The 25,817-nt window shown below is 49.1% G+C and overlaps 1 protein-coding gene across 10 annotated transcripts in view; it reads right to left on the bottom strand.

Moving 5' to 3' along the window:
- Positions 1 to 25,817, bottom strand: part of MARK2 (microtubule affinity regulating kinase 2) — a 115,183-nt gene that overhangs the window by 41,520 nt on the left and 47,846 nt on the right. The window contains exon 1 of one of the 10 annotated variants that reach the window (XM_030570952.1): positions 13,146 to 13,922. The exons of the other annotated variants lie outside the window; for them this stretch is intronic. Within the exon in view, the coding sequence (XP_030426812.1) occupies positions 13,146 to 13,184 (39 nt within the window). The 5' untranslated portion in view covers positions 13,185 to 13,922. Of the gene's footprint in view, positions 1 to 13,145; positions 13,923 to 25,817 lie in introns of those variants that run through there. 10 annotated transcript variants of the gene reach the window in all.

Here is a 25,817-nt window from a genome sequence, read left to right as displayed (position 1 = left end):
CAGTGACTGAGCTAGGAACAGAACACAGGAGTCTGGACTTCCAGCTCTCCTTGCTCTAACCCAGTCGGCCCCGCTTCCCTCCCAGAGCTGAACATAGAACCCATGAGTCCTGACTCCCAGTCCTCCACTCTAATGACGAGGGCCTGGGTTCCATCTCTGGCTCTGACTCCCACCCTGCACAATCTAGACACAGGAATCATTAAATTGCACCCTACGTGTTTCCAGGGAAAACAGAAAAGGCAGAGCTGGGGAGATGAATGTGGGAAGAGGTTCAAGTCCAGCACTGCTCCCATCCACGCCCCAAGCCAACAGCCACACCTGTTCCCTTACTGCGGGTGTCCAGCCAGGCACTCATGTAACATAAGTACAAAGAGGAAGAGATCAGAGGAAGCTGCCAAGAAAGCTAAAGTTAAAGGCCCGCCTGTGCCAAAAGTTAATTTAACCCTTTGGAGGTCAGGCAGGTGCAGTGCCTGGCATGGTTGCCCTTGCTCTCTATAAATCAATTACTGGGCCCCCCGAGAGATCATTTCCTCTCCACATTTGTGGCAATAGGATCCCTGCTAGGCAACTCAGGAGGGGTGTGGCAAAGCCTGACACTTCCACAGGCTCTCTCTGACAGAATCTGAGAGCTACTAGCTCAGACCCAGGCAGCCTGGCTAGCACTTCCCAGAGTGATGAGCATGTTTTGGGGTTACACAATGAAGAGTCTTCCAGTAAAGGCCTCCAGAAGCCAAATATTTCCCTGACACTGGAATTGCAGGCCACACAGTACCAGCCTCTCTCCCCCTTCACTAGAAACCAGCCTCACGGAGGATTAGGCACATGCACTGCTATGAGTTCAGACATGACCTCCCTAAGCCCCAATACACTAACACAGAATCAGAAACATGTCTGGGTTATACCAGCTATGGGGAACTGGATGGAAACTGAAGACACTAGGTTTTCTATTCCTGGCTCTGATGTACTACTCCCATCGGCTCTGTGCCTCAGTTCCTCCTCCATCCTTTGTCTATTCTGACAGTGAGTCCAGGCAGTCCCTGCCCCAGAGAGCTGTGTTGAATGTAACATAAGAATGGCCATACTGGGTCATACCAATGGCCCACCTAGCCCAGTATCCTGTCTTCCACAGTGGCCAATGCTAGGTGCTTCAGAGGGAATGAACAGAACAGGGGAATCATCGACTGATCCATCCCGTTGTCCACTTTCAGCTTCTGGTAGGTAGAGGCTTAGGACACCCAGTGTGTGGGGTTGCATCCCTGACCATCCTGGCGAATAGCGATCGATGGACCTGTCCTGCATGAACTTATCTAATTCTTTTTTGAACCCTGTTATTGTTTTGGCCTTCACAACATCCCCTGGTAATGAGTTCCACTGATGGACTGTGCATTGTGTGAAGAAGTACTTCCTTGTTTGTTTATTTGTTGACCATTAATTTCATGTGGTGACCCCGGTTCGTGTGTTATGGGAAGGGGTAAATAACACTTCCTTATTTACTTTCTCCACACCATTCATGATTTTATCATATTCCCCTTTAGCTGTCTCTTTTCCAAGCTGAACAGTACCCGTCTTTTTAATCTCTCCTCAAACTGAATCTGTTTCGTCCCCACAATCATTTTTGCCTCTTTCTACCTTTTCCAATTCCTATACATCTTTTTTAAGATGGGACGACCAGAGCTGCACACAGTATTCAAGGTGTGGGCATATCATGGATTTATATAGCGGCATTCCTTTCCTAATGGCTCCTAACATTGTTAGCTTTTCGATTGCTGCTGCACACTGAGCAGATGTTTTCAGAGAACTATCCATGACTCCAAGATCTCTCGAGTGGTAATAGCTAATTTAGACCCCATCATTTTGTATGTATAGTTGGGATGTTTTCCAATGTGTATTACTTTGCATTTATCAACACTGAATTTCATCTGCCATTTTGTTGCCCAGTCAGTTTCCTGAGATCCCTTTATAACTCTTTGCAGTCTGCTTTAGACTTAATTATCTTGAGTAATTTTGTATCATCTGCATGTTTTGCCACCTCACCGTTTACCACTTTTTCCAGATCATTTATGAAAATGTTGAATAGGACTGGTCCCAGTACAGATCCCTGGGGGACACGACTATTTATCTCTGTCCATTGTGAAAACTGACCGTTTATTCCTACCCTTGGTTTCCTGTCTTTTAACCAATTACTGATCCAGGAGAGGACCTTCTCTCCTATCCCATGACTGTTTACTTTGCTTAAGAGTTTTGGTGACAGACCTTGTCAAAGGTTTTTTGAGAGTCCACGTGCTCGTTGATCCCCTCTACGAATTCTAAATAGATTGGTGAGGCAAGATTTTCCTTTATAAAAGCCGTGTTGACCCTGTTGTATTTGTGCAGGCGCTGAAGCACTGCTGTAATGCAAATTCTGGGGGCCATTGTGATTCAGGATTCTTGGCCTGAGGTGGAGGTGTTTTAGGCCACTTTTTGAGAAAGTCTGAAGTACGGCTGTGAATCCAGTCACCATGATTCTGAAGGGTCAGTTAGGTAGAGGCAGTTTCTATCTAGGGATGTCCCAGTGTTTAGAGCTGTAGCCAGCAAAGCACTCCTTGTGCAGACCCAGCTTATACCAACAGAGTTGCACTTTCATCAGTCTATCTAGCTCATTCCAGTCCCCCTCCCACCCGTGAAACAACAGTTCTGGTTAAGCCCTATTCGTTAGCATAGCTCTATGGCTGGGGCTTGCACTTTACACCCCTGACCAACAGAGCTGTGCCAGCAGCAGGCCCTAGTGTAGTTCTGGCCTGGAGAGACCCAGGTTCAAGTTCCTGCTCTGTCACAGACTCCCAGTATGATCCTGGGCAAGTCATGTAGAGTGAAGATTTCAGAAGCACCTGAAGTCCTGTTTTCAAAATGGCCCTTAAGTGCCTGAGTCCAAGACCTATTCTATTCACAGGTTTTGTGCTGATATAACAGTGTCAGGGGTGCGTGTGATTACCAATATAATTCCACCAATACAAGCCCTGGTGTGGATACAGTTATATTGATATAAAGGTGCCTTTATACCAGTGTAGCTTATTTCTCTTTCTAGATAGAAACAGCTGCACTGGTATAAAGCACCTTTATAGTGCTATAACTGTCTCTATGTAATGTATTTATATGGCCTCCATCACCGCAGTACCAGGTGCCTCACAATCTAATGCATTTCCCTCCTAACCCTCCTGTGACACAGGGCAATGCTGTTATCTCCACTGTACAGATGGGGAACCAAGGCACAGAGAGACAGAGTGACCTGCCCAAAGGTCACCCAGGAAGCCTGTGGCAGAGCAGGGAACTGAACCCAGGTCTCAAGTGCTATGCCAGTGCCCTATCCACTGGGCCATCCTGCCTCCCAAAGTGCAAAGCAGTCACAAAGGGAACCACACTGGCTATCTTCTGATCCACCTTACCCACCAGGCCTTGTGATTCCATCACCTCCACCAGCTGGGCTGGTCAGCTCTAATGAGAGTGGGGTAGTTAAACCATTTCAAATGGAGTACAGAAAAGGCCTTAAGTGCTTGTGAATATTTTTACCCAAAGTCCCATTTTCAAAAGTGACTGGAGCCAGTGTGGGCTACAGGGTGTGAATCGCAGAACACACCAGAGCGTCTCACAGTAACTGCCCTGCGTGGATGCAGGTGGTGCGAATTAAAAGGTATCCTGTTCGTGTTAACGTTGTCCTCTTTCGGATAGGACGACGTTACCGTGAACTAGATACCTTTTCATTCACGTCAGTGTCCACACAGGGCAGTTAGTGTGAGACACTCGGGTGCGCTCTGTGATTCACACCCTCCGGCACAGTGCAGATAAGCCTTAAGTCTCACTGGAAGTCCATGAGATTTAGGAGCAGGTGTTTGAGACCATTTTTGAAAAGGGACATAAGCACTTTTGAACACTACCTATGGCCCCAGTTCCCCATCTGTAAAATGGGAGAAGAGCACTGGCCTGCCCAGCAAAGGTATTGGGAGGCACTTGGATCCTATGGTGATGAGGTCCAGGTAAGTGTCTTAGACAGATCTACATTGTTATAAGCTCCTGTCTCAGGGGAACCTGCTGGCAACTGCATATTCCCATTGACATGGCTTGATCTTGCATCCTAGTTGGGACAGGCAAAGGTGTTCTCTATAGGTCCTACTGAAATACAAACATCAAGAATTCACTCTTCTAGCGGCCACTGGGATTTTGGGAAGGGGACGAAGGCACTGCTGTGCCCGAATTGTCAGACTGGCATCTGCTGGAGAAAGGGCAATGGTAGGAGAAGCCTTTGACTGGAGCAGCACAGAGAAGCCTGGCAGGGAAGGAAGGGGGTATGTGGGCAATATGCTGGAGCCCATGCTGTTACGATATGCTTTAACTGTGCTGCCTGTAGGATTGCTAGCCATGAGCCCAGTGCAAAACCCTCCCGGAATCCCCTCAATCAGCAGAGCTAAGGGTGTTCCTCCAGCTGGTTGAACCCCACGGAGCAGATCGCGAACAAGCACTACTGCTAGCGGCAATCCCCAGTCAGCCCCAAGATCAGGCTCCTGCAAGAAACACAGAACTCATCTAACCCAGGAAGCAGCTGCTGTTTAATTAGCTAGGCAAAGGTTTGCAGACAGACACAGGGCCCATCAGCTGCAGAGTTCCCTCCAACCTTCCCTCACCTGAGGTGCAGATGGAGGCTGCTCCAGACACCCCCGTGGCAGGGAACGGATCCTGCTCGGGGGGGGGAGAGGGGGGAAGAGGGAGACAGAAGAGCACAGCTTGTTGAGAAGCTTGGAAGAAACACTGCAAGCCCAAAGGGTTTGGCAATACGATCTGAAGTCCTCAGGGCTAACAAGCGGGCCCAAGGGCCCACCCACAGAGCCGCCTGACTGGGGGGAGGGAGGGAGAGGACCACAGCCAGCAGGAGTAACTTCTACACACTCAATTGTTATTGCAGGCATGCCTAGGAGCCCCAGTCATGGACAGGATCCCGCTATGCTACGTGTGTAAAGAGAAAGAATAAAGACACAGTCCCTGCCCCACACAGCTTTCAGACTCAGTATAAGAAGGGGAAAATACTTTAATTTCATCATTGAGGCCTGTGTCTCTGTAGTATGTGAGTGCCTCACTATCATTTATGGATTCTCTCCTCTGGTGGGATAGGGAAGGGCTACCCCCATTTTACCTGCGGGGGGAAACTGAGGCAACAAGGCACCGTAACTCTTTGGTGCAGGGAACATCTTTTTGTTGCGTTTGTACAGCACCTAGTACAATGGGAGTCCAGGTCTGCGACAGGAGCTCCTTGGCCACTATGGTAATACAAAGAAATATGGGGAGTCTGTGGCTGAACCAAGAATGGAACCCAGCTGCCCTGAGCTTCAGCCCAGCCCCCTGCCCACTAGACTATTGTTCCTAACCTAGGCTGGGGAGGAAGGGAGTGAGATTCTTCTCAAGTCCAGAAGAATCTACTGAAGTGAAGTTTGCTTTGAGTGCAGAGTTGCTTCTGGACTTAAACAAATAATCACATTAGGCCTCCTCCAAATGGTACCCAAGGGTAATCAGGCTTGTTTCAGCTCTGCAACTACTGGGGACGTTTTCCTCAGCCGCCACTCCCCGAACACAACTAGCCAGCAACTCCAAGTTCAGGGCAGCAGGGTCAGATTAGGACACAAGCCCCCAAATGCTCAAAGGTCTTGGAGAGAGCAGAAATGCAGCTGTTTGTCTACAGGGGCACCCAAATCAGGGGAGGTAAGATACAGATGGAAATGAGGATCCCCTTTGCCCCAAGGGGTTTGGAAGCCAGGTACTGCTCCGTACCCCCATTCGACCCAGGGATGCTGGCTCCACAGGGTGAAAACATAGGCTGAGAACATTTGTTTAGACAGCACACACACCCTTCCCTCTGGCTTCCCGCACTGCTCGGGTCTGGCTCTTCAAGGACATTGTGGGCCTTGGCTCTCCAGGCTCCGCCTCAGCAGGTGAGCCACTATGCTAACGGCACCAAGGAGCTGCTGCATTGCTCATCTATAATTCATGCCCTGACAGGGAAGGAGGGAGGGGGAATGCCAAGCAGAGGGAAAGCCAGAGAGAACCTTAACCCCTCTGCGCCAGGCGTGGTTGTGCTTTTACTAGGCATGGACAGCGGGTGCACAACCATCACCGGCACAGGCTGCAGGGTCTAAAGCTTGGCCAGGTCAGGCCAGTTATTTGGATGGAAAGCTGCGGGCGGCTGTGGGTGACTTTCCCCGTCTCAGGACTCGGCACAAGGCATCAGCACAGCGTTCAGGGACAAAGCCCTGCCTGAGACACTGTCTTCCCAAAAAGGCCTAAGACTGTGAGCAGATCAGGCTGCCAATCGTGGAAGATTGCATGCCACTTTCTATGAGGATAGGGGTGTTGAGTCTCTCAAACTCCCCTGCAGTTTGCTGGGAACGGGTCCCTTCTTCCCCATAGTGAAGCTGTTGTACAGCACTGCTGGGAACTGTTACAACAGCTGCTGCATTACACCTCAGAGATTGGCACAGAGTTAAAGTGGCCTGAGGAATGATGCGGAGCGTCCAGAATTTAAGATATAATGAAAGCGTCCCTACTGGCTCTTCCCTGCTAGCCTCAGCCACCTTTCATTGTCCTTATTAGTTCTCCTCTAGCACACACAGACAAACACCCCTCATCTTGACATGACATCTGCTACCATGGATCACTTTGCTTATATACTGCATCCCTTTCCCTCAACTCTTTGGCTTGTCTTCAGGACACATGCTCTTCGGGACAGAAACCATCATGGCTGTCTGTACAATGCCGCTACGCCAAGCATGGGGAAAAGACTGTCTGCCAATCTCAAAAAATCAAGGAAGAGTCTCTTCTCTTCCTACAGATTCAGAGATTTTCAGGCCTTAATGCACCACTGTGATGATCCAGTCTGACCTCCTGCATAGCTTAGGGCACAGATGTTCACCTGACAGTTCCTGCATGGAGCCCATATCCTCTTGCTTGAGCTGAGCAGGCCTGGGTGTGAAGCATAGGGGAGTGGCCTTTGGATATATTTAAGACATGTTCCAACTCCAGTCTATGAGCACTCAGATACAGACAGTTCCCCAAAGCCAGTGAGTTCAGATACTCAGGCACCAAACGGAAACGAAGCCAAGGAGATGTCAGCCGGGATCAGACCCAGGCCTGGTACCAGGCTCTGTTGGATGCTTCAGACAATGGTGCAAGAAGCTAGTAGTAGGTGTTAGGGGAAGACCTGGCCCCTGGAAAAGTCCCCAATGGTTAGAGGTTAGCTTATGCCCTGAAGCATGAGAAGGTTCATCTCTGTTCCAAAACCTTTCCCTTTTCAGCATTTGCTACTGTAACCCAGGATATTCCTATTCTCCAGGATAAATGGGAATCGTGACAGAAGCAAGAACTACATCTTTTCCATCTCCAAATCCAACAAACAGAAGGATCAGTCTTCCTCCACTCCGTGCAAATTCCAGCTTCCCAAGGTCATGCCAGGCGCAGGAGTCCTTAGCATCGGAGCCCCGCGTGACAAACTAACAGCAAAGCGTGCCATGAACCCATGCCTAGCAGAAGACTCCACAGAGGCAGCCTGTTCGAGCTATTCCATGAAGCTGGCATTTTAGGAAAAACAGGTATAGTGCTCCTTGCTTGCCTACCCTCTGCTCTGCAAGGGCATTCTCTAAGCCTCCATGCGTTCATCACAGCCTTTAGCGTGGGAAGCTAATGGGAAGGAGAGACCAGTTTAATACAAGGCACAGCAAAAATAAACCACCTAGTAGGCCCCTAGCTCTTAGCAGGAGGTTTGATCTGTCGGCATTACATGTTCAAAAGCAAAACAGCTCTGTGTTTAAACGGGGGCCTGTGACAAGCAAGATTCTCCTGCCTGCTGCAGCCTTGAGAACTGCACCCCAATCATGGCAAGATTCCCCTGTTCACTGTCTAACCCTTCCCCTCTGGCGTATGGGATCATTTCCTGCGCTGCGAAAGATTGTAACAAGGAGAGAACCACCTCACTCCTGCCTCCAAATCCAGTCTATGTGCTCCCAATTCTGGGCAGTAGCTGAATTCACGTTCTCTTTGCTAGGATGTCTGTGCCTCACAAGTCACCTCCTATCTGACAGGACACCAGAGCTGAGGTGTTTCATACCTGGAGTAACATGCCTGGGTAAGGAGCCACGCTGGGTTTGGAGTTGCTCGAGTGCTGTTACTGATCCCCGGATCAGCCCCCCTCTGCAAACAGTCTAAATCTAAGCTGCTCTTCTGGGAGCTTGCTGGGAAGCTGTTTGCCAAGAACAGCTTAACATTCTGGCTATGACTCTCCCTGGCCCCCAAGTCTCTCTGCAGGAGGCCAGCACCATTTACTTCTTCAAACAGGCTCACAGCAGCGCTCCTTCCCCGAGTCTCCATTTTACCTTCCAGCTGACCCTGTGCTGCACTCTAAGAAACACACCAGGCTCCTGTTGCAACTCCAGACACATCTAATTAAACTACTGGCTGTGGAAAAGCTCCCATTTCAGCAGGCTTATGCTTCACAGTGAAATGAGTGCTGGTCTATTTGGTTTCTTTGTAGGTAGGAGGAAGTCCTGGCCCCTCCGCCCTGATTCTAAAAGGGACTCTTCTACCCTCTCTACAGAGGGGTCAGCAGCAAGGCCATTCTCCTGGGCCTTCTGGGACATGGAATCTCCTCCCATAAGGATCAAGGGCCTGGCTCATTTTCCATGGGGCAAACAGTCACCAAACAGTAACCTGTTGCAGCTGCTGAGGAGGGCTTGATCTATCAACAGCTTTGCTGCTTCTGTAGCTCCATGAGGAAGAAGTTGTGGGAGGCAGTGTGACTTAATGGATAGAGCACTGGACTGGGACTCGGGAGGTCTATTCCTGGCTTAGCTGCTGGCCTGCTGGGTGATTCTGGGGCAAGTCACTGCCCCCCTTCCTACCCCTCGGTTTCCCCATCTGTCAGTAATGACCCTGATATCCTTTGTAAAGTGCTTTGAGATCTACTGATGAAAAGCACATAGAAGAGCTAGGGATGATTATTTTCAAAGACCGCAGAGGAGCTGCCCATCTCTTTGAGATCCCCTTCCCTCTTCATAGGGATGGATGTAGATTCTATTAGATAATCAGGCTGCCTGTAGCAGCCTCCTGTGAGAGGTTCACTGGGGTCACCTAGCTAGAGGATGCTCATCAGGAAATCCTCACACTCAGTCACAGCACTGATTAGTGACAGATCCCCTGAATGCCACCTGCCAAGGAGCAGCCCAGATCCTGCAGGATGTACGTGCTAATATTTGCAGAGCATGTTAAGCTATGGAAATAATCACAGAAGAGAGGAAACAGAAGTCATCATAACTAATGATAAAAATTTGTGGGATGATATTAAACCTCATGCTTCAGGGCTTGAGCTGATCTTGGTTGATCTATTAGAGGCCAGGCTGAGCCATAAATATGCGGGGAAAGATTATCCCACATCTCCCCATTGTTGATTTCTTACACCTTCCTCTGAAGCAGCTGGTGTTGGCCACTGTTAGACAGGATAATGGACTAGATAGATCTTGGGTCTGATCCAGTCTGGCAATTCCCAATTCCTGTGCCTTGGTATTCTGGTATTTGCTCTTCTAGCAGGTGGCCCAGTAGACAGCTGCTAGCAATAATATCTTAGATTTCAACAATACCTTTTCACTCCAAGGAGTCCCCCACAAAAACAAACAAACAAACCACACCACTGAAATGCAGCCACCTCTGGGATGGTGAATGGTAGCTGTTTATCACTAAGCAGTTTTGGACAAAAAGATATTGAGTTACAATTAGACATCAGCTAGAGAGTCCGATTAAAACAACCCAAACTGGGGCTTGGCCAGGATACTGGGATTACCACCCAAACTCCTTGCAATACAGATTGCAGATGCTTGTGGTCAGCACCTCAGTTTTAGGCCTTATTTGAAAGGTGGCACCACTAGCAATACAATCTCTCCAGCACTGGGCTAGATCCTCATTTGATGGGAGACCAGTTCCTACGGAATAGCTAATCCTACTTCCTTCATTGGACACCTCTCAGAAATAGAAGTGAGATATGACAGCCACAAAGGGCGATAAACTCAATAGTCTGTGTACCCATAAAGAATTATCCACAAAAAGTCAGGTTAAAGCTTAGTATTTGGGGGAAGCATGGACAAAGTGCCTTTGGAAGGCAGAGGGGATTCATAGGTTCCATAGCTCCATTCACTGTATGTTGTGACCCTTAGTAGTTACCAAACACTAGCTGGCTAAAAAATATTGTCTCACTGTTTCCTTGTACTCCTCCATCAGCCTCTCTGTATCCCCTTGTCGTCTTTCCTCTTCTGCTCAGATTGGAAGCTCTTTGGGTCAAGGACCGTCTCTTTGTTCCATCTTTGTACAGTGCCTAGCACAATGATACATGACTGGAGCTCCTGGTGCTACTGCAGTACACACAATTATCCAACCTAATCTGCATTGCTGCAGCAATCAGTTTGCAGTGGGAGCTGAACTAACTCAATTATACAGGATCAAAGATGTCAGTCATATAGAGTGGCAGCCAGTAACCAGCCAACCAACTTCCATCTCCTAGAAGCCCGCCAGGCAGGCCCCTTTGGAAGTGGTTCAGGGACCTAGTTTCCACAGCAACAGCTCCCTTCTTAGGGAGGCACATGGCATGCCAGCAAGCGCAGGGCAGGGAGAGCACAAAAGGGTATTTGGAAGGAGGGGAGCCTGGTCGCTGAACCAGTGGCAGACACACTGCAAAGTGGCTCATCATCAGGGTTGAGATTATTATGCCACCCATACGAGATGAAAGTCTCTAAAGCAGGAGTAGGCAAACTACGTCCCAAGGGCTGGATCCAGCCTGCAAGATGTTTTAAACTGGCCCACAAGCTGCACCACACAGCTCGAGTCCTTCTTCTGCTGGGGTGCAGGGTTGGGGGCTGCACCGCTGCAGCGTGGCCCCACTCCATCTCCTATGCGCTCCAGTAGCCCCTTCCAGCACTCCAATGGGAGCTGCAGGGGTGGTGCCTGCATATGGGGCAGCGTGCAGAACCGCCTGGCTGAACCTCCGTGTAGAAGCCAGAGAAGGAAGGGACATGCCACTGCTTCTGGGAGCTGCTTGAGATAAGTGCCGCTTGGAGCCTGCACCCCTGAGCCTCTCCCCATGCCCCAACCCTGATCCCCTCCTGCTCTCCAAACCCCTTGATCCCAGCTTGGAGCACCCTCCTGCACCCCCAACCTCTCATCTCCATCCCCACTCCAGAGCCCGCACCCCCAGCTGGAACCTGCACCCCTTCCCGCACTCTTGCACCAGCCCTGACTCCCTTCCCACCATCTGAACCCCTCGGTCACAGCACAGAGAACCCTCCTACACCCTAAATGCCTTATCCTCAATGCCACCCCAGAGCCCTCACCCTCTCCAGCACCCCAACCCCAATTTTATGAGCATTCATCGCCCACCATACAATTTCTATTCCCCACTGTGGCCCTCGGGCCAAAACGTTTGCCCCCTCCTGCTCTAAAGCAAGTTACCTGACATGACACCACATCCACAAACCAAGAGGACATGCAAGCCTCTGCCCCCAGCATGTAATGGAGAGAAGCAGTGAGCTACAAAGAGCAAGGAAGAGTTTCCCCTAAACCAGTGCTTCTCAAAGTGGTGGGGTCCACGAGCCATCAGCTGCCGGTCTGCGGCAAGTTTCCTCATAAAAGTGTTGAATAGGATAATATGGCACCAGTCCCTGGCACATTGAAAAAATAAATTGCCGTTCCCCCACATCAGATAGCTTGAGAAGCACTGCCCTGAACAGTAACCTCAGATATAGAAAGGTGTGCATCTAACTGGGGGGCAGTGTGTGTGTGTGGGGGGGGAGGATGCAGCCAGATTCCTGGGTTCTGTTTCAACTCTGGGAGAAGAGTTGGGTCCAGTGGTTAGCGCTAGGGAGGCTGGGACCCAGGAGCAGGAAGGCCCATTCCCAGCCTTCCTCAACAGCCTGCAGTTCGATTTGCACAAGGACACTTCATCTTCCTATGGCAGAATTTCCACCACCACACCTCCCTCACTGAGGCAGAGGCTGCTTAAGGGAGCCTTTTGCCGTTCTATAGTGCTTTTCCCTGACAATCTACCACAGTTTCTGAAGGAGATTCTTAGGCTGTGGCTGCCTGGGAGCACAGAAAGCAAACATCCCTTATCTCCATGTAGCTTTCATTTCCCTGCCCTACCCCAGTTTATCGGAGCTATACAGTCAGAGGTGCTTGCTCTCCATTTCACAGCAAGAAGAGTTTGCCACCAGTCTCCGTGAAAGGTGTACATTTTAAAATCAAGGTCTTCAATGGCTCTATGCACCCTCGGGGTCTGACACTAGAGCTGACAGGAAGTAGCTGCTGACTGCAAATGCATGCTGGGTAACTCTATGCAAATGATAATCCTGAGTTTCCAGGGTTTCTGTACAGCTTTTATTACCAGAGCAGCATGCCCTGGGCAAGTATCTTACTCAGGGTGTGGCAGCGTGGAACGCTGGACACTGAATGGGGAAAGCCATGCTGTTATTCTGGCTGGAGGAGTAGAGCGTGGGAAAGGCCACCAGGGCACCCTGATCCACGAGCTCAGATGCTGGTGGTGCTGGGGGATTGGGGCTATCTCCAAGTGCTTGCTCAGATATTAAAGAAGAGCTTATTTGTTAAGTCATTGTTCCTTGATGCACAGTGGCCTGGGGAATACCCTCCCACAAATTCCCTACCTGGGGTCATTTCCCAAAAGGCAGAGGCTGGAATCCTGGTGCCTGGCACAGCCACTACCTGTGACCTGGGGCTGCAGAGGAAGTGCAGCTCCTAACACTCCTGGGAGGCGGGCACACCTAATTAAGTGCTGACTTGGCCAGGGAGGGAGGCAGACAGCTGTATGGCCGCTGAACAAGCTCAGACCTGACTGGGGCAACACGCGGGGGTGGTTATCGCATGTACAGTCTGTTTCAGAGGAAGGCAATGTACTGACCTACTGCACGGGGCAGAGATAGAGGACACCTCTGATCCTTCAGCAGGCTTTGTCTCTGAATCCAACTGCTGAACTCTAAGGTGCGCAACAAACCCAACCCCCCTGCCTCCCCAAACCCAAGACCCAGCTCTTTGATCATCTCTCCCGTTTGTCTCAGGATCACACCCTGAACACTTACTCCAGCCATGGGCCTTGTGTATGTGCTCCCTCTGCTCATCAAAAGCCGTCTTCTCCCCCTCCCTTCACACAATCTCAGCAACCGTGGCGCAAGCGCCTTCTCCGTAGCGTCTGTAGTCTGGAAGGGCAGACGCTCTCATTGGCTCTCCATTCCGGACCCCAAATGGAAACGTCTCTCCCACCTCATTTATATCACTTCAGCCAGCCGGTAAGAGAGGGACAATAACTCCAACTTATTCTGAATGCGTTTGTGGGAAGAGGCACGCCAGGGAACAAAGCTGTCTCATCTCTCCTTGTTAGCCTCCGCAACCCCTCTTCTGAAGCGGTGAAGAAGAGTAGTAACAAACGGCAGCAGCCAAAGTGAAACTCTTCAGAAGGAGCAAAGTACAGGAACAGCCCAGGCAAGCCACTTCCCCCACCAACCGGCAATGGGACTCCGCCTTCGATACCTGAGCAAGCCACACCTTTCGCAATCTTCCTGATTGCTAACCCAGAGCCCGGCCTGTTTTGTAATTCATCAGTTTCAAGCTAATTCTGCAACTTCCCAAAAAAGCACCACAGGTAGCAGAAGCATTGGGATTACCGAGAGCTTCAGGGTGTAGTCTGGCTTTGAGTCCCAAGATCCAACAAGGGAGGAAGGCAAACTTCCACCATAACCCACTAGCACTTCTTCCCACTGGGCAAGGTGGGAGGAGAATGGGCCTTAGGCTGGGGGAAGGACAGAGTTACAGCAACTCAGGATTCTTCCCCCACAGGAAGTTGCCTGCCCCACCCTCGGTTGCAATGGGCAGGGCTCTTCAGTCAGTGAGTGTGAGAAGGAAATGCTCAGCCTGAGAAAAGAGTATGAAGTTAATGCTCTACCTGCACCAGGTGGCCTGCAAGCCCCTAAGCAAGATGAACAGATCAGGGGCAGCTTTTACTACAGAGTTCAAAAGGGAATCAAATGCTGCTAAATGAGAGCAGTGTGGGGGCAGGGGGAGATTAGGGTAGAATGCAGTGATGTGCTACCCCAACTCCCCTAGTGGGTGGCTCCTAGACTGTCACATCCGTGTGTGCACACGCCCTTTTTGAGAAATCCTTGTAAAGCAGCCAAACCACAGGCTGGGGAACACAGAGGCAAGATGGCTAAGTCAACACAATGCACCAGGGCTGTCACAGAATCTGGGAGGGGGGAGGGGGGATGAGGGGGAGGAGAGCTTCCCCACTGGCTACAAGGAAGTCAAGAGCTATGCTACAGCGCTACTCAATTAAGGCTGTCAGCTCACAACCAACAGCCCCAAGACCCTTGGGGCAGCCCCCTCTCATCAACAACCTGATGTTACGAGGAAGGGGACTCAAAATTCAGTATGAAAACCAGTAATTCTTTAGGCTTTATGGGTTTATTTTCTGGTGAAGCATGCAGTATGCAAGGGCTGTGGGAGAACAGCTAGAGCAAGGGGCTGGGAGCCCGAACTCCAGGGTTCTTTCTCCAGCTCCAGAAGGGGAAGGAGGACCTACTGGTTAAAGCAAGGAGCTGGAAGCCAGGACTCCCAGGTTCTTTCCCCAGCTTTGGGAGCTGGGCCTAGTGGGTTAGAGCAGGAGAGCTGGGAGCCAGGACTCCTGGAGTCTATTATCACAAGCCTTAGCCCAGGGCAAGGAACAGTCTTTGTTTTCTTTGTACAGTGCCTACCACAAAGGGATTCTGATCCATGACTGGGGTTGCTACAATACAAACCATCACCATCAACAGCCTCTAACACTGTCAGTTAAACAATATTCTCCTCATTAAAGCCCTTAAAGAATTGGGGAGAACAAACTCTCACCCTGTCCCACACAATCTTAACTTTAACCTTTCAGCACTTCACGGTTAAGTGATTTAACAGACAACAGGATAAAACTAGAGGACCAGCCTCTGCTCATTCACACCGGTGCAATTAGGAGTCACCCCAACTTCAGTAGTTACAACTGTAATCAGGTTTCAAGAGACCAAATGGAGGAGACAGCCTAGAATCTTCACTTGTTCACACCTCAGATACATACAAATACAAGCGTGTCCTCTGAAAACTTCTTAGCAAGAACACAGGCTTCTGACTAACAGTAGCAGGATGGTGGGAGCCCCAGTCATGGATGGGACCCCAACATGCCAAGCGCTGTACACGTGAGGGAATCAGAACTACAACAAACAGCACTGAATGCACAGATCAGACTTAAGATTGTGCCAACACTACAGTGTGTGGAGTAAATCACTATCCTTTCCCTGGATACTAGCTATGAGGGAAAGACACCAAGGATCATTGAAGCTACATTCCCAGCACAGGGACAGAGGCACACAATGTTTTAATGTCCATTCTTTTTCCTATTAAACACTGAGAAAAGTCAAAAGACAATTTCAGAGACAACAGGAAACAAACGTTCCTTTCCACCTCCAACATGCACAGAAGCACAGAATCCCCTGGCACAGTCTCACCACTGCACACAGGTGACTCACAAGCCCTCTTGAAACCTGCCTCTCACACCTGCTGCCAACTTAACTTAACTTCTCCAGCAGCGCCCTCTGTTCCTTGCATTTACACATGAGAGGCTTTGATAGAAGAGCGGATTCAAGTTGCCAAGGGGTTAACCTTTGAACATGACAGATAGCAGATGCGGCATCAATACACAGCACTAACACGCGAGAGGGTATTGACACTGATGGCAGGAGCCATGGAGCCAGAGGCACTGTCAGAATTACTTGCATCTTGTAGTATATTATGTTCCTTCAGTAGCCTTTCTGCTTCACCAACAGGTGATTTCATCAGGGAGCTGCTGAATAGCAGGAGAATAAGGGCTCTGTACTGTCCTAGATCCATACACAGCATTTAGGCTAATAGGAAGCCTGCATGCAGTATGCAGAACCTCACTGTCCTGGTGTGGAGAGAAGCCTAGACAAAAGAGCCTTCTGGGGAATGGGAGGGCGATTGAAGAAATAACTGGAGAATGTAATCTAGTAGCGCAGCTGGGATTCAGGGCTCCTGGGCTCTAACCGCTGCTCTGGAAGAAGAGTGGGGTCTAGTGGACTAGAAGAAGGGAGGCTGGGATTCAGGGCTCTTGGGCTCTAACCCAAGCAGTTCTAGTAAGGCACTGGAAGCACCAGGACTCCTAGGTTCTTTTCTCAACTGCTTGTGAGATTTTAGGCAGGTCCCTTCACCTTTCTGTTCTTATTTCTCCATAAAAGGCTAAAGCTTTATAGTTTGAGGTTTGGAGATGGGGCAGCCACTCCCAACCCACCCTTCTATTAGATCCAGGGCTGCTTCATACAGCAGCAGCACTTGCTGTCACTGAGGCACTATCTCCCATGGTGGGGTGCGTACATGTGCCCAACAGTGAGGCAGACATCACACCCAATGCATTCCTGGCAGGTCAAGGCTGACATAACTGCTGGCAGCCGTAGGAAGCTGCTCCCTTGCATCACAACTGTCTGCACCGCACTTCAGCTGGTGATACATATAGGCCTTCAGTCATCTGCTATTGACGCATCATGCTAGTAGCAGCAGGGTTAGGGAGGTGGGAAGGGTCGCCTGTAAAGACCTCCTCCTCCTACCCCTTGATGTAGGAGTCCAGGGAGAAATGGATTCCAGCTGACAAGGCCCTTCCTCATGTGTGGTTTGGGAAATGTAGGCACTACCCCTTCCCTCTACCTCTGCTCTCCTCTGTATTCGATTCACACACCCTCTGAATGCCAAGCCTGAAATTTCCACATGCAATCGGCTTCCTAGGTCCCTTGAAGTAAAGCAGGTAATTCATCTCTGACAGACATTTCGTGCTACAGGTGGTGTCAGGAAGCAAGGGGTAGCAGGAGAACAAAAGCACAAAGCTCACTAGACGCCTCCAGCCCAATGCCTTCCAAGGGTACCTGCCACTCACTTGACCCATGTGAGAAAAAGGCTGATGCATTTAGTGAGGCAATTTGCTTCCATGTCGAGAATATGGAGGGTGGGAACTGCAAGTGGGGGTGGGGGAAAGCTTCTTCTCCTCCATCCCCTACCACAGTCATCTCCTGCTCCTCCAAGGCCACCACTAAATTAGCAGAGACTGGAGATAACAAAAGGCTGTTTAAGCCTTAACGGAAGCTCTGCCAACTGGGTAGAGGCTAGATAGACAGAGGACTCCAAGCCAAGGGCACTTCTGAGGCAAACACTGAACAGCCTCTATTGTGCTGTTTTATTTTGGACACCTTGCACCAAGGACAGATGGTGGGCCCACACACCCTTACACACCTAAACACCTTGCAGAGACCTAACATACCCTGTTCTATAGCCCTTTCCAGCCAAGAAAAGCCACTTCCGGTGGCTGGCACACAGCTAGTCCATGTTGGGTAGCTGGGGAGGGAGTACTGCAATGAGTCCCAATAATGTGGTGACCCAGAGGATCTGGTGTCCATTAAGACCAGCCAGGAGCTCTGTCTAGATGCCTCATGCTGGAACTCTTGTCCCAGAAGGAGAGAGGGTTGGTATTTCAACCTGCGGAGCTGGGGGGAGGCATGGCTCATACATAAGGCTATGTTTTAGTCACAGGTATTTTTAGTAAAAGTCACAGACAGGTCATGGGCAGTAAACAAAAATTCACAGCCCGTGACTTGTCCATGACTTTTATTAAATATACTGGTGACTAAAACAGGGGAGGGGAAGCTGCCCAGGGGCTCACAGGTGCTGGGGCAGGGCAGCCTGGGTGCTGGTAAGACAGGCAGCGGTGCGTAGCCTGGGACCCCCGCTGGTGCTGGAGGGGGGTGGTGCTTACTTGAGTGCCAGCTCCCACTGGCAGTGCCTGCAGGTGGAGGCAGAGTGCAGAGCTACCTGGCCACGCCTCTGCCTAGCAGCTGAGCGAGGGGGGATGTCCCCACTTCTGGAGAGCCCCCACAAATAAGCACTGCCCAGAGCCCGCCTCACCCCATCCCAAGCCTCAATCCCCTGCCCCCTCCCACATCCACACTCTGCTGCTGGGAGATGGGGGTGGGCACAGTCGCCTGAGACTGCCCCAGCAGCGGCCGGTGCGCCTGGCGCAGGGGATGCCTGAGCTGCCTCAAGCCTGGCGCACATGCCGCTGAAAAAGTCAGAGGTCACGGAACCCGTGACAAACTTGCAGCCTTACTCATGCACAGAATCCTCACAGCCCTGCTGCCTTTTCCTGGCGCCTGGATTGTCACTATAAGGAGGTTTCCGCTGCAATATGTACAGAGCTATTTAATTCTACAAACTCTGGGTGGCACAAGCTATTCCCAGGACCACTGTGAAAAAGCAAAGGGCAGGGATTCTCAATCTTCATTGCACTGCAACCCCCTTCTGACCATAAAAATTACTCATCAACCGAGGAGGGAGGGGGGACCAAAGTGTGAGCACACCCAAGCCCCACTGACCCAGTCAGGGTGACGGGTGAAGCTGAAGCTCAGGGGCTTCTTCCCCAAGCGGGGAGCCTGTAGCCTGAGTCCCAACATACAGGCTGAAACCATCACGCTTCAGCCTTGCGTGGTGGGACTTGTGCTTCAGCCCCAGCCCCCAGCAAATCTAAGCCAGCCCTGGTAACCCCATGTTGTGACCCACTTTGGGGTCCCAACCCTGTTTGAGAACAGCTAGCACAGAGTGTTAAACTACTCAGCAGCACCGCCTGGTAACAAGGCAGCAAGACTACCATACACACACTACAATTGGCTATTCCTCCCCTTGCATGCCCCCTCCTCCAGCCCATTAGACCTTCTCCTAGCTTCCCAGAGAGATTAACAGAGCAATGTTCCCTAAGGTAAGGCCATGTGTTCCATCCCTCATGTGGACTCCAGAATGTTTAGTAAGTGCTGTCCCCCTGAGGAATGACAGCATGGCCACCTCCCATTAATATGCTCAAGCAGTGGTCCATTAGACTTGCAGATGTGTCCAATAAAACTAATATGTTGCTACTTGAGCTTTAAAATGGTAGTAATCAGGGATTTGCAGACACTGAAAGTCTCTTACCATCATTTGCTCAACAACCACCTTTTATCTTCTTTCTGCCCCTCCTCCAAAGTCTTCCGCCTGGCACTTGGAGCAGAAAAACTCAGTCCTCTTGCACACGTTTTGAGTCAAACAGGCGGCAGCTCCGATTAGGGTGGGATTTAAGAGCCAAAGAGGCCAGCCTGACCGTCCCTGCGCTCTTAAGCCAAAGGAGCAGCCAAGGCATCTACTCAGACAGAGAACAGCTGCTCGCAACCCTACCCCAGCCATGGCTAGGATGTCAAGCACAAACTCCCAAGTAGACACTCATCATTCTGATTTCATGTAAATCCTGCATGACATGAAGGTGGTGCAGCCACAGAGCAAGCAGGTCTGGGTCATTCTGGTTTGCAGACAAGGGACCGTCACTGAGGCAGATTTCTTGGCACAGCTTGCTAGTTATTCGACCACTGCTTTTGGGGTTGCCAAGAAAAAGACGTGAGAAGCAAATAACAGTGTACAATTGAATTCAGTCCAGCCTCACAATAGGCTGGTGCTAGGGAGGCAGTATAGCTTAGTGGGTAGGGCATTGAGCTGGGGGACTTTGGAGACCTGGATTCAATTCCTGTCTCTGGGAATTCAACCCAAGCCTAGTGTTTCTGGCCTGCTGGGTGACCTTGGGCAAGTCCCCTCACTGTAACTCAGTTTTCCCCTCTGTAAAATGGGGATAATGATACCTAGCTCCATTGTAAAGTGCTTTGAGATCTACGAATGAAAAGCACCATGTAAAAGCTAGAGATTACTACAATTATGGAACATCCCATCAAATATCAGAACTTCAGATGTCCTAGGCTGCAGTTCTTGGAAGCAAAGTATACAGTGTATCTGTTACAATCCCAGTTTCCATACAAATGGATATTCACAAACGGTACTGTATGTAGGTTTGGCAGAATTCAGTTTTTTAAAATAGTTTTAACAGATAACATGGATGTTCTACGCATTTTTTAAATTTTTATCAATTGATATTTTCACAAATCACAGGAAATTATGTGGGAGCACAATTATTTAATGACAACTGAAGTTGAGATTCAAAAAGTTAAAGCTTTATTGTCATTAAAACAAACTGTCAACATCACATGTCAAAATATACTAAGTAAATATCCTTAAATCAAACTCCAATAAGTTCTCAAGCAGCATCTTTCTTACTCTGCCTACCTATAAATTTTCTATCATCATGGATGGAAATATTTTTGCACTGGTTTGTGTACACGGCAAAATTAATATTCACAAGTAAAAACCTCACCCTTCCAAGCCAACTTACCTGCACTACTCCGTCCCCCATTCCCATAGGCTCTGAGCACCTCAAGCTTAAAATGTATTCATCCTCCCATCACCCCTGCTTGGAAGCCCTATTATCTCCATTTTACAGATGGACAGCTGAGGCACAGACTCTAAGGACAAAATTTTCAAAGTCACCAAAGAGGGATGCAGGAGCCCAACTCGTTTTCAGAAGTGATACAAACACTAGAAGTCTCCTGCTGACTAAGGCTACTAAGTGCTTGAGTCACTTTTGATAATGGCACTTAGTGAAATTTTCAGAAGTGCACAAGTTAGTTATTTAGAAGCTTGAGTGACTTGCCCAATGTCACACAGTGAATCTGTGGCAGAGCAGGGACTTGAACCTGGGTTTCCCAAGTTCCAGGTCAGGGCCCTAAACACTGGGTGATCGTTCCTGCTGCAATCCTTGGAAGTGACATCCAAAATGTATGCATTGCAAAACACCCCAATTTCCACCATCCTAGCTATTTATCCCTCTAGGAATGCACTGGAAGTCTGCACACAACCGTAACTATAGCAAACACTCTAATGCAACTTCATCAATAGCAGAGGGAGAGCAAACAAGGCCCAGACAACAGAGAACAAACAGTTCTAGTTGAGTTTGAGGGGGGACAAGAGAGAGCTGAGGAAGCAAAGAAATTGAGGAAGGTCATTCCAGGTGATCAGAATTGCAGAGGAGGATTGACAGCCAAGAGAGTGTTGGAAAGGGTAAAAGAACCGAGTGCTAGAAAATCCCAGGTGAGAAAGGTGGCCTTTGAATGGTCTTATCCTGACCGGGGTCCTACAGCATTACTTTGTTTATTCTTCTATTTGAAACTACTACTGCCAAACAGGAGAAGAGAATTTTCCCTCTGCCAGGCCAACGTGCAGACTGGACCATGCTGAGTTTAGTCATATCAGCTGTTTTGCAGGCTCTTCAGTAGATCCAAGTGTGAACCAGCTGGCTGGCACCCACTCTTAGGCCCCATCTAGTCCACAACTGCTCCTTCAGTGCAGCTCCAAGGCTCTACACAGCCAAGCAATGGGGCTTCAGCCTCTTCCCCAGGAGATATGTCTGTGCCTAGACTTGAGACTCCCAAGGGAAGCCCCAACAGCCATTGCAATCTACATTTATGATCTCCTCCACTTGCAGAATTCTTCACAACTATGGATTTTTGCTCCCAGGAGCGGGTGTTTAAAGCAGGGACAGAACCCAAGTGTCAGCACAGAACAAGGCACCAGACGCCACATTTCTCCAGATGTCGCTTTACTGCGGACTGACAAACAGGCCAAGGTTGCGGATTCATTCAAGGTCTGAATCTCTGAAGTCAAAATCTACTCGACAGTGTCTTCTTTCAGAAGACTCAATGACAGTTCCCCATGCGATGCTCTGGAAAAGAGCTAGTGTGATTCTTGGATGTATGAAGTGGGGAGCAGCAAGTAGGAGCAGAGAGGCAATTTCATCTCTGTATACACCATTGGCGAGACTGCACCCAGTTCTAGTGTCCAAATTTTAGAACGGATGTTGAAAAATTGGAGAGGGTGCAGAAAAAGAATTTAAAAAATGATTTGAAGGTGAGAGAAAAAGCCTTACAGTGAGATGTAAGCTAAGACTGAGTTCTTTATCCACAAGATTGAGAAGTGACTTGATCACAGTGTACAAGAACCTTCACAGGGAGAAAATACTGGGTACAAAAAGGCAGAAAAAGGCATAACAAGAATCAATAGCTGGAAGCTGAAGCCAGACCCATTCAGATTAGAAATAAAGCACCTTTTAACAGAGCAGGTGACTGACCAATGAAAAGGCTCCAAAGAGAAGTGGTGGATTCTTCATCTCAAATCCAGTCTGGGTGTCATTCTGAAAGATGTTTCAGCCTAACTCAAGCTACTGGGCTCAATATAGGGATTGGGGGAAAACTCTTCAGCCTGTGAAAAACAAGAGGTCAGACTGGATGATTCAATGGTCCCTATACACCTTCAACTCTGTGGATCTGTTAAGAGTATCTGAGGCTTTGTTTACCTCCAAGGCATACCCGAGGGGATGTCCACACTGGTGCTTCCTCAGCAAAACTTTTTGTTGTTCAGGAGCGCTCTCCCAACAAAGAGCGGCTATACTGTGTGGTTTTTAGCAGCACGGCTGTAGTGGCACAACTGTGTTGCTAAAAGCCTCGTAGTGTAGCCATAGGCTTTGTCTCGTTAGTTAACTGTGGTTCATTGACCACTGGTGGCCTGACGGAAAGCTGGATAGGTGGCGGATCATATAGGATATATTTCCACATTCAAGGAAGCTAAAAACACATTCCTAACGTTGCTTTTCCAAATTACCACAGGGATGTTCTTTGAACCCCTCCCACTGGTGAAGGGGACCATGCAATCCTGAGCAGGAGGGGAAGCGTCTATTAAGATGTGGCCCACATCCCGACGAAGTTAACTCATTCTTATTTGGATTGAGCACCAGATACTGGCAATAATGAGCACAGAGAGGTTTGTAAACCATTCTGTTCCAGCTGCCATCAGGCTGTAGAGTCCAAGGTGATGCATGCAGACTCTCCAGCAACCTGCCTTACACCATTTTCACCTTGAAGCTCAACCCAAAACAGGAATACACTGCCAGTGCTAGATGTACAAGACAAGGAGGACAGCTGGATCACTGGAAGGCAGCATTTGGGAAGAGGCTTTAAAAATACAGCTGCCCGTGCCTTATTCTGAGGTATCAATCACACATGCAGGTTGTTGGATAGGGAATTTTGCATTGAAGCATCATATCTGGCCCCTGGATTTCATCATTGTGCTTTAAGGGACACTATCAACTTAATGATGCTACTGCTGGGAAATGCTTACCCTTCTTTTAGCTGTAACTGAGATGACTGACTACTTTTGTTTACTTTGTGCATTTCACAGCACTTGGCATATGGTCTGCTTCACCATTAGCTGGAGGTAGCCATTTCCCTTGGGGTGGGTCTTTCAGAAGGAAGTGAGAATTGGGGGTGGGGGTTCAAGTAGGAAACGGTAATTTAAAAAAAAACCACAACACACATTGGCAAGAAGATTCAAGGACGAGTGTTGCACCTGTAACCATCTTAAACGACCTGGATTTCAAGTTGATGCCCCTTTTATGTGCACAAATGCCATAGATTAATTTTTTTTTTGAGGTTTAGGAATTAGATATGTAATGGATAATGAGAACCTATAGTCACATGAGAGCGAGTAAGAAAAATTTGTAGTGATACAAATCTTCGTGCTTCAGACTGGAAACCAACTGCTGACTAACAAGGTTTAGGAGGAAAGTTCTGTTTGGGGCAGCTTATTTCATAACTGTCCACTGCAGGGTTTCTCGCTCAGACCTCCAAATTTCATCCATGGATCTCACAGCATTTTACAGATGTCAGTATTGTTATCTCCATTTTACAGATGGCAGAGTGATTGCCCAGAGTTCCCCCACTGGGCCTGTGGTAGAACTGGGAATAGAACTCAAGTCACAGTCCAGCGCTCTCTCTGCTAGACATAGACAGAACCACTGTCTGGAGATTTGTACGTTCCTCCACTAGCCAGATAAAGTAAATGTTAACTCAGTGCTGGTCTATACGAGAAAGTGAAACCCAAGGTGATAATTTAAACAGATTGCATTAAGCCAGTGAAAATTTCTCATGGATGCTCCAATTTAGGTTTAAAAAGGTGGCTTTTTGGAGGTTTAGCTTCAGATGACTGGGAACAGACTTAGGATAAACATTTTCAAAAGCATGGAAGTGACCTAAGAGCCTCCATCCTGTCAAGAGCCAGGACCCCTCAAAGAACTCCACTGCACTTTTGAGAATGGAACTTGGGCACTTTGAAAAACCTGACTCTCAAGCTAACCCAAAAGAAGCCATTTTTAAATCAAATTAAGAGATGTCCACACAGAGCCCTGCACCAGACTGAAAACAAATTTAGCGAAATGCAACTTACCCCTTAAGTTTCACTCTCATTCCAGAACAAGGAGACCATTGTAGGGGATAACAATTCAGCAGATCAAACCAATGTTTAAACACATTGTAAGCTGTTTGGGGTAGGAGTTCTCTCTTATCTGTACAAAGCCTAGCACAATGGGGTCCAGGTTCATGACTGGGCTCACAGGTGCTACCGGAATACAAAGAAAGGCACAAACAAAGCAGAGATTGGGACCAGACAGTCATGGCATGAAGCCAACACTCCTCTTCCTCAGTTCAGTTTTGGGTTGGAGGGAAGACGTTTCCGAGAGTCAGGGAACCACTTCCTGCACTAAAGTGATCAGGTTATGCCACCTGCTTCAGGCTCCTCACAGTAGGACAAGTGTGACTAGCCCTGACTAGCATCCCTGGGAAGATTATACAGTGACAGCAATGAGTGCAAAGCTCAGGATTGTCAAACTGAAATACCTCTCTCGCTTGACTGGTTATTCTCAGAGCTGTTCTCTCACTGACTCAGCACAAGGAGGTCAGGCCATGACATGGCTTCCCTGGAGGCTGAATTAGACACAACTGCTCCAAGGCAGGATTCACAGCACTCTCAACGGGGTGTTGCTCGCAGATTATCTTCTCCTTTTTCCAGGAAGTCTGGATCTGATGCTTGAACAGTCAGTGGACTGCCACAGGTCTCTGTTACCACAGTAACGCAATATGCCATCAGTTACTCCGGCAGAGAGATTAGCTCAGGAAACCTCTTCACTAGAGTGTTACCTTGGGCTCTCACCCAAGGATTCCTCTCACTCCCGCCACCCGGTCTACACATAAATCCCTCTCACACAAGCTTTGTGTGCTTTCAAATGGGGCTGGCTGGCCCATCCTGGCCTATAGGCTAAAACCCAAGTGAGACTTCTACTCAGGTTGGTAAGCTGTCCACTTTGCACTGAGGATGCAGACTAACTCACTCAAGTGCTGATCACTGTACAGTGTGTCTTTCCCACAGTTCCCCCCACAAGTCCATCCTGGGCATCTCCCACAGTTCACTGGGGAAGAATCAGAGTGGCTCAAGCTCATCACAGCATATGCCCCCAGAAGTCCTAGTCACACACAGAGAAGTGCAGCTCCACTGAGGAGAGAATCACTTGGGTGGGGCTTTGCTGGGTGGCTACTCGCACCCAGGCTAGGTTAACATGGGTGCTCAGACTCTAGTGCCCAACACCCAAGTTAACTCGGCAGTGAAGTCATACCCTCAGGGAGATTAATGGTGAGGCTTCCTGCCTCATTACTAGTTCAAATACAGCTAGTGACGAATCACAAGTGAAGGCTACTTGGGTGGCCTACAGAAACTGCTCTACTGGGCTCAGTCCGGTTCCTACCATGACAAGTGTGTGAGTGTGTGTGCACGAGTGTGTGAGAGAAAGAGTGTCTCCACTGGTATAACTGGTCCTTCTCTGACAAAGGCTGCCAGTAAACGCCATGGAGCCCCATGACATTACCACAAGACATGCATTAACCTCT

The sequence above is a fragment of the Gopherus evgoodei genome, chromosome 7 (assembly GCF_007399415.2).
Source record: "Gopherus evgoodei ecotype Sinaloan lineage chromosome 7, rGopEvg1_v1.p, whole genome shotgun sequence".
Classification (NCBI taxonomy): domain Eukaryota; kingdom Metazoa; phylum Chordata; order Testudines; family Testudinidae; genus Gopherus; species Gopherus evgoodei.
The sequence above is the reverse complement of the archived record's forward strand: the minus strand, read 5'-3'. Positions and strand labels throughout refer to the sequence as shown.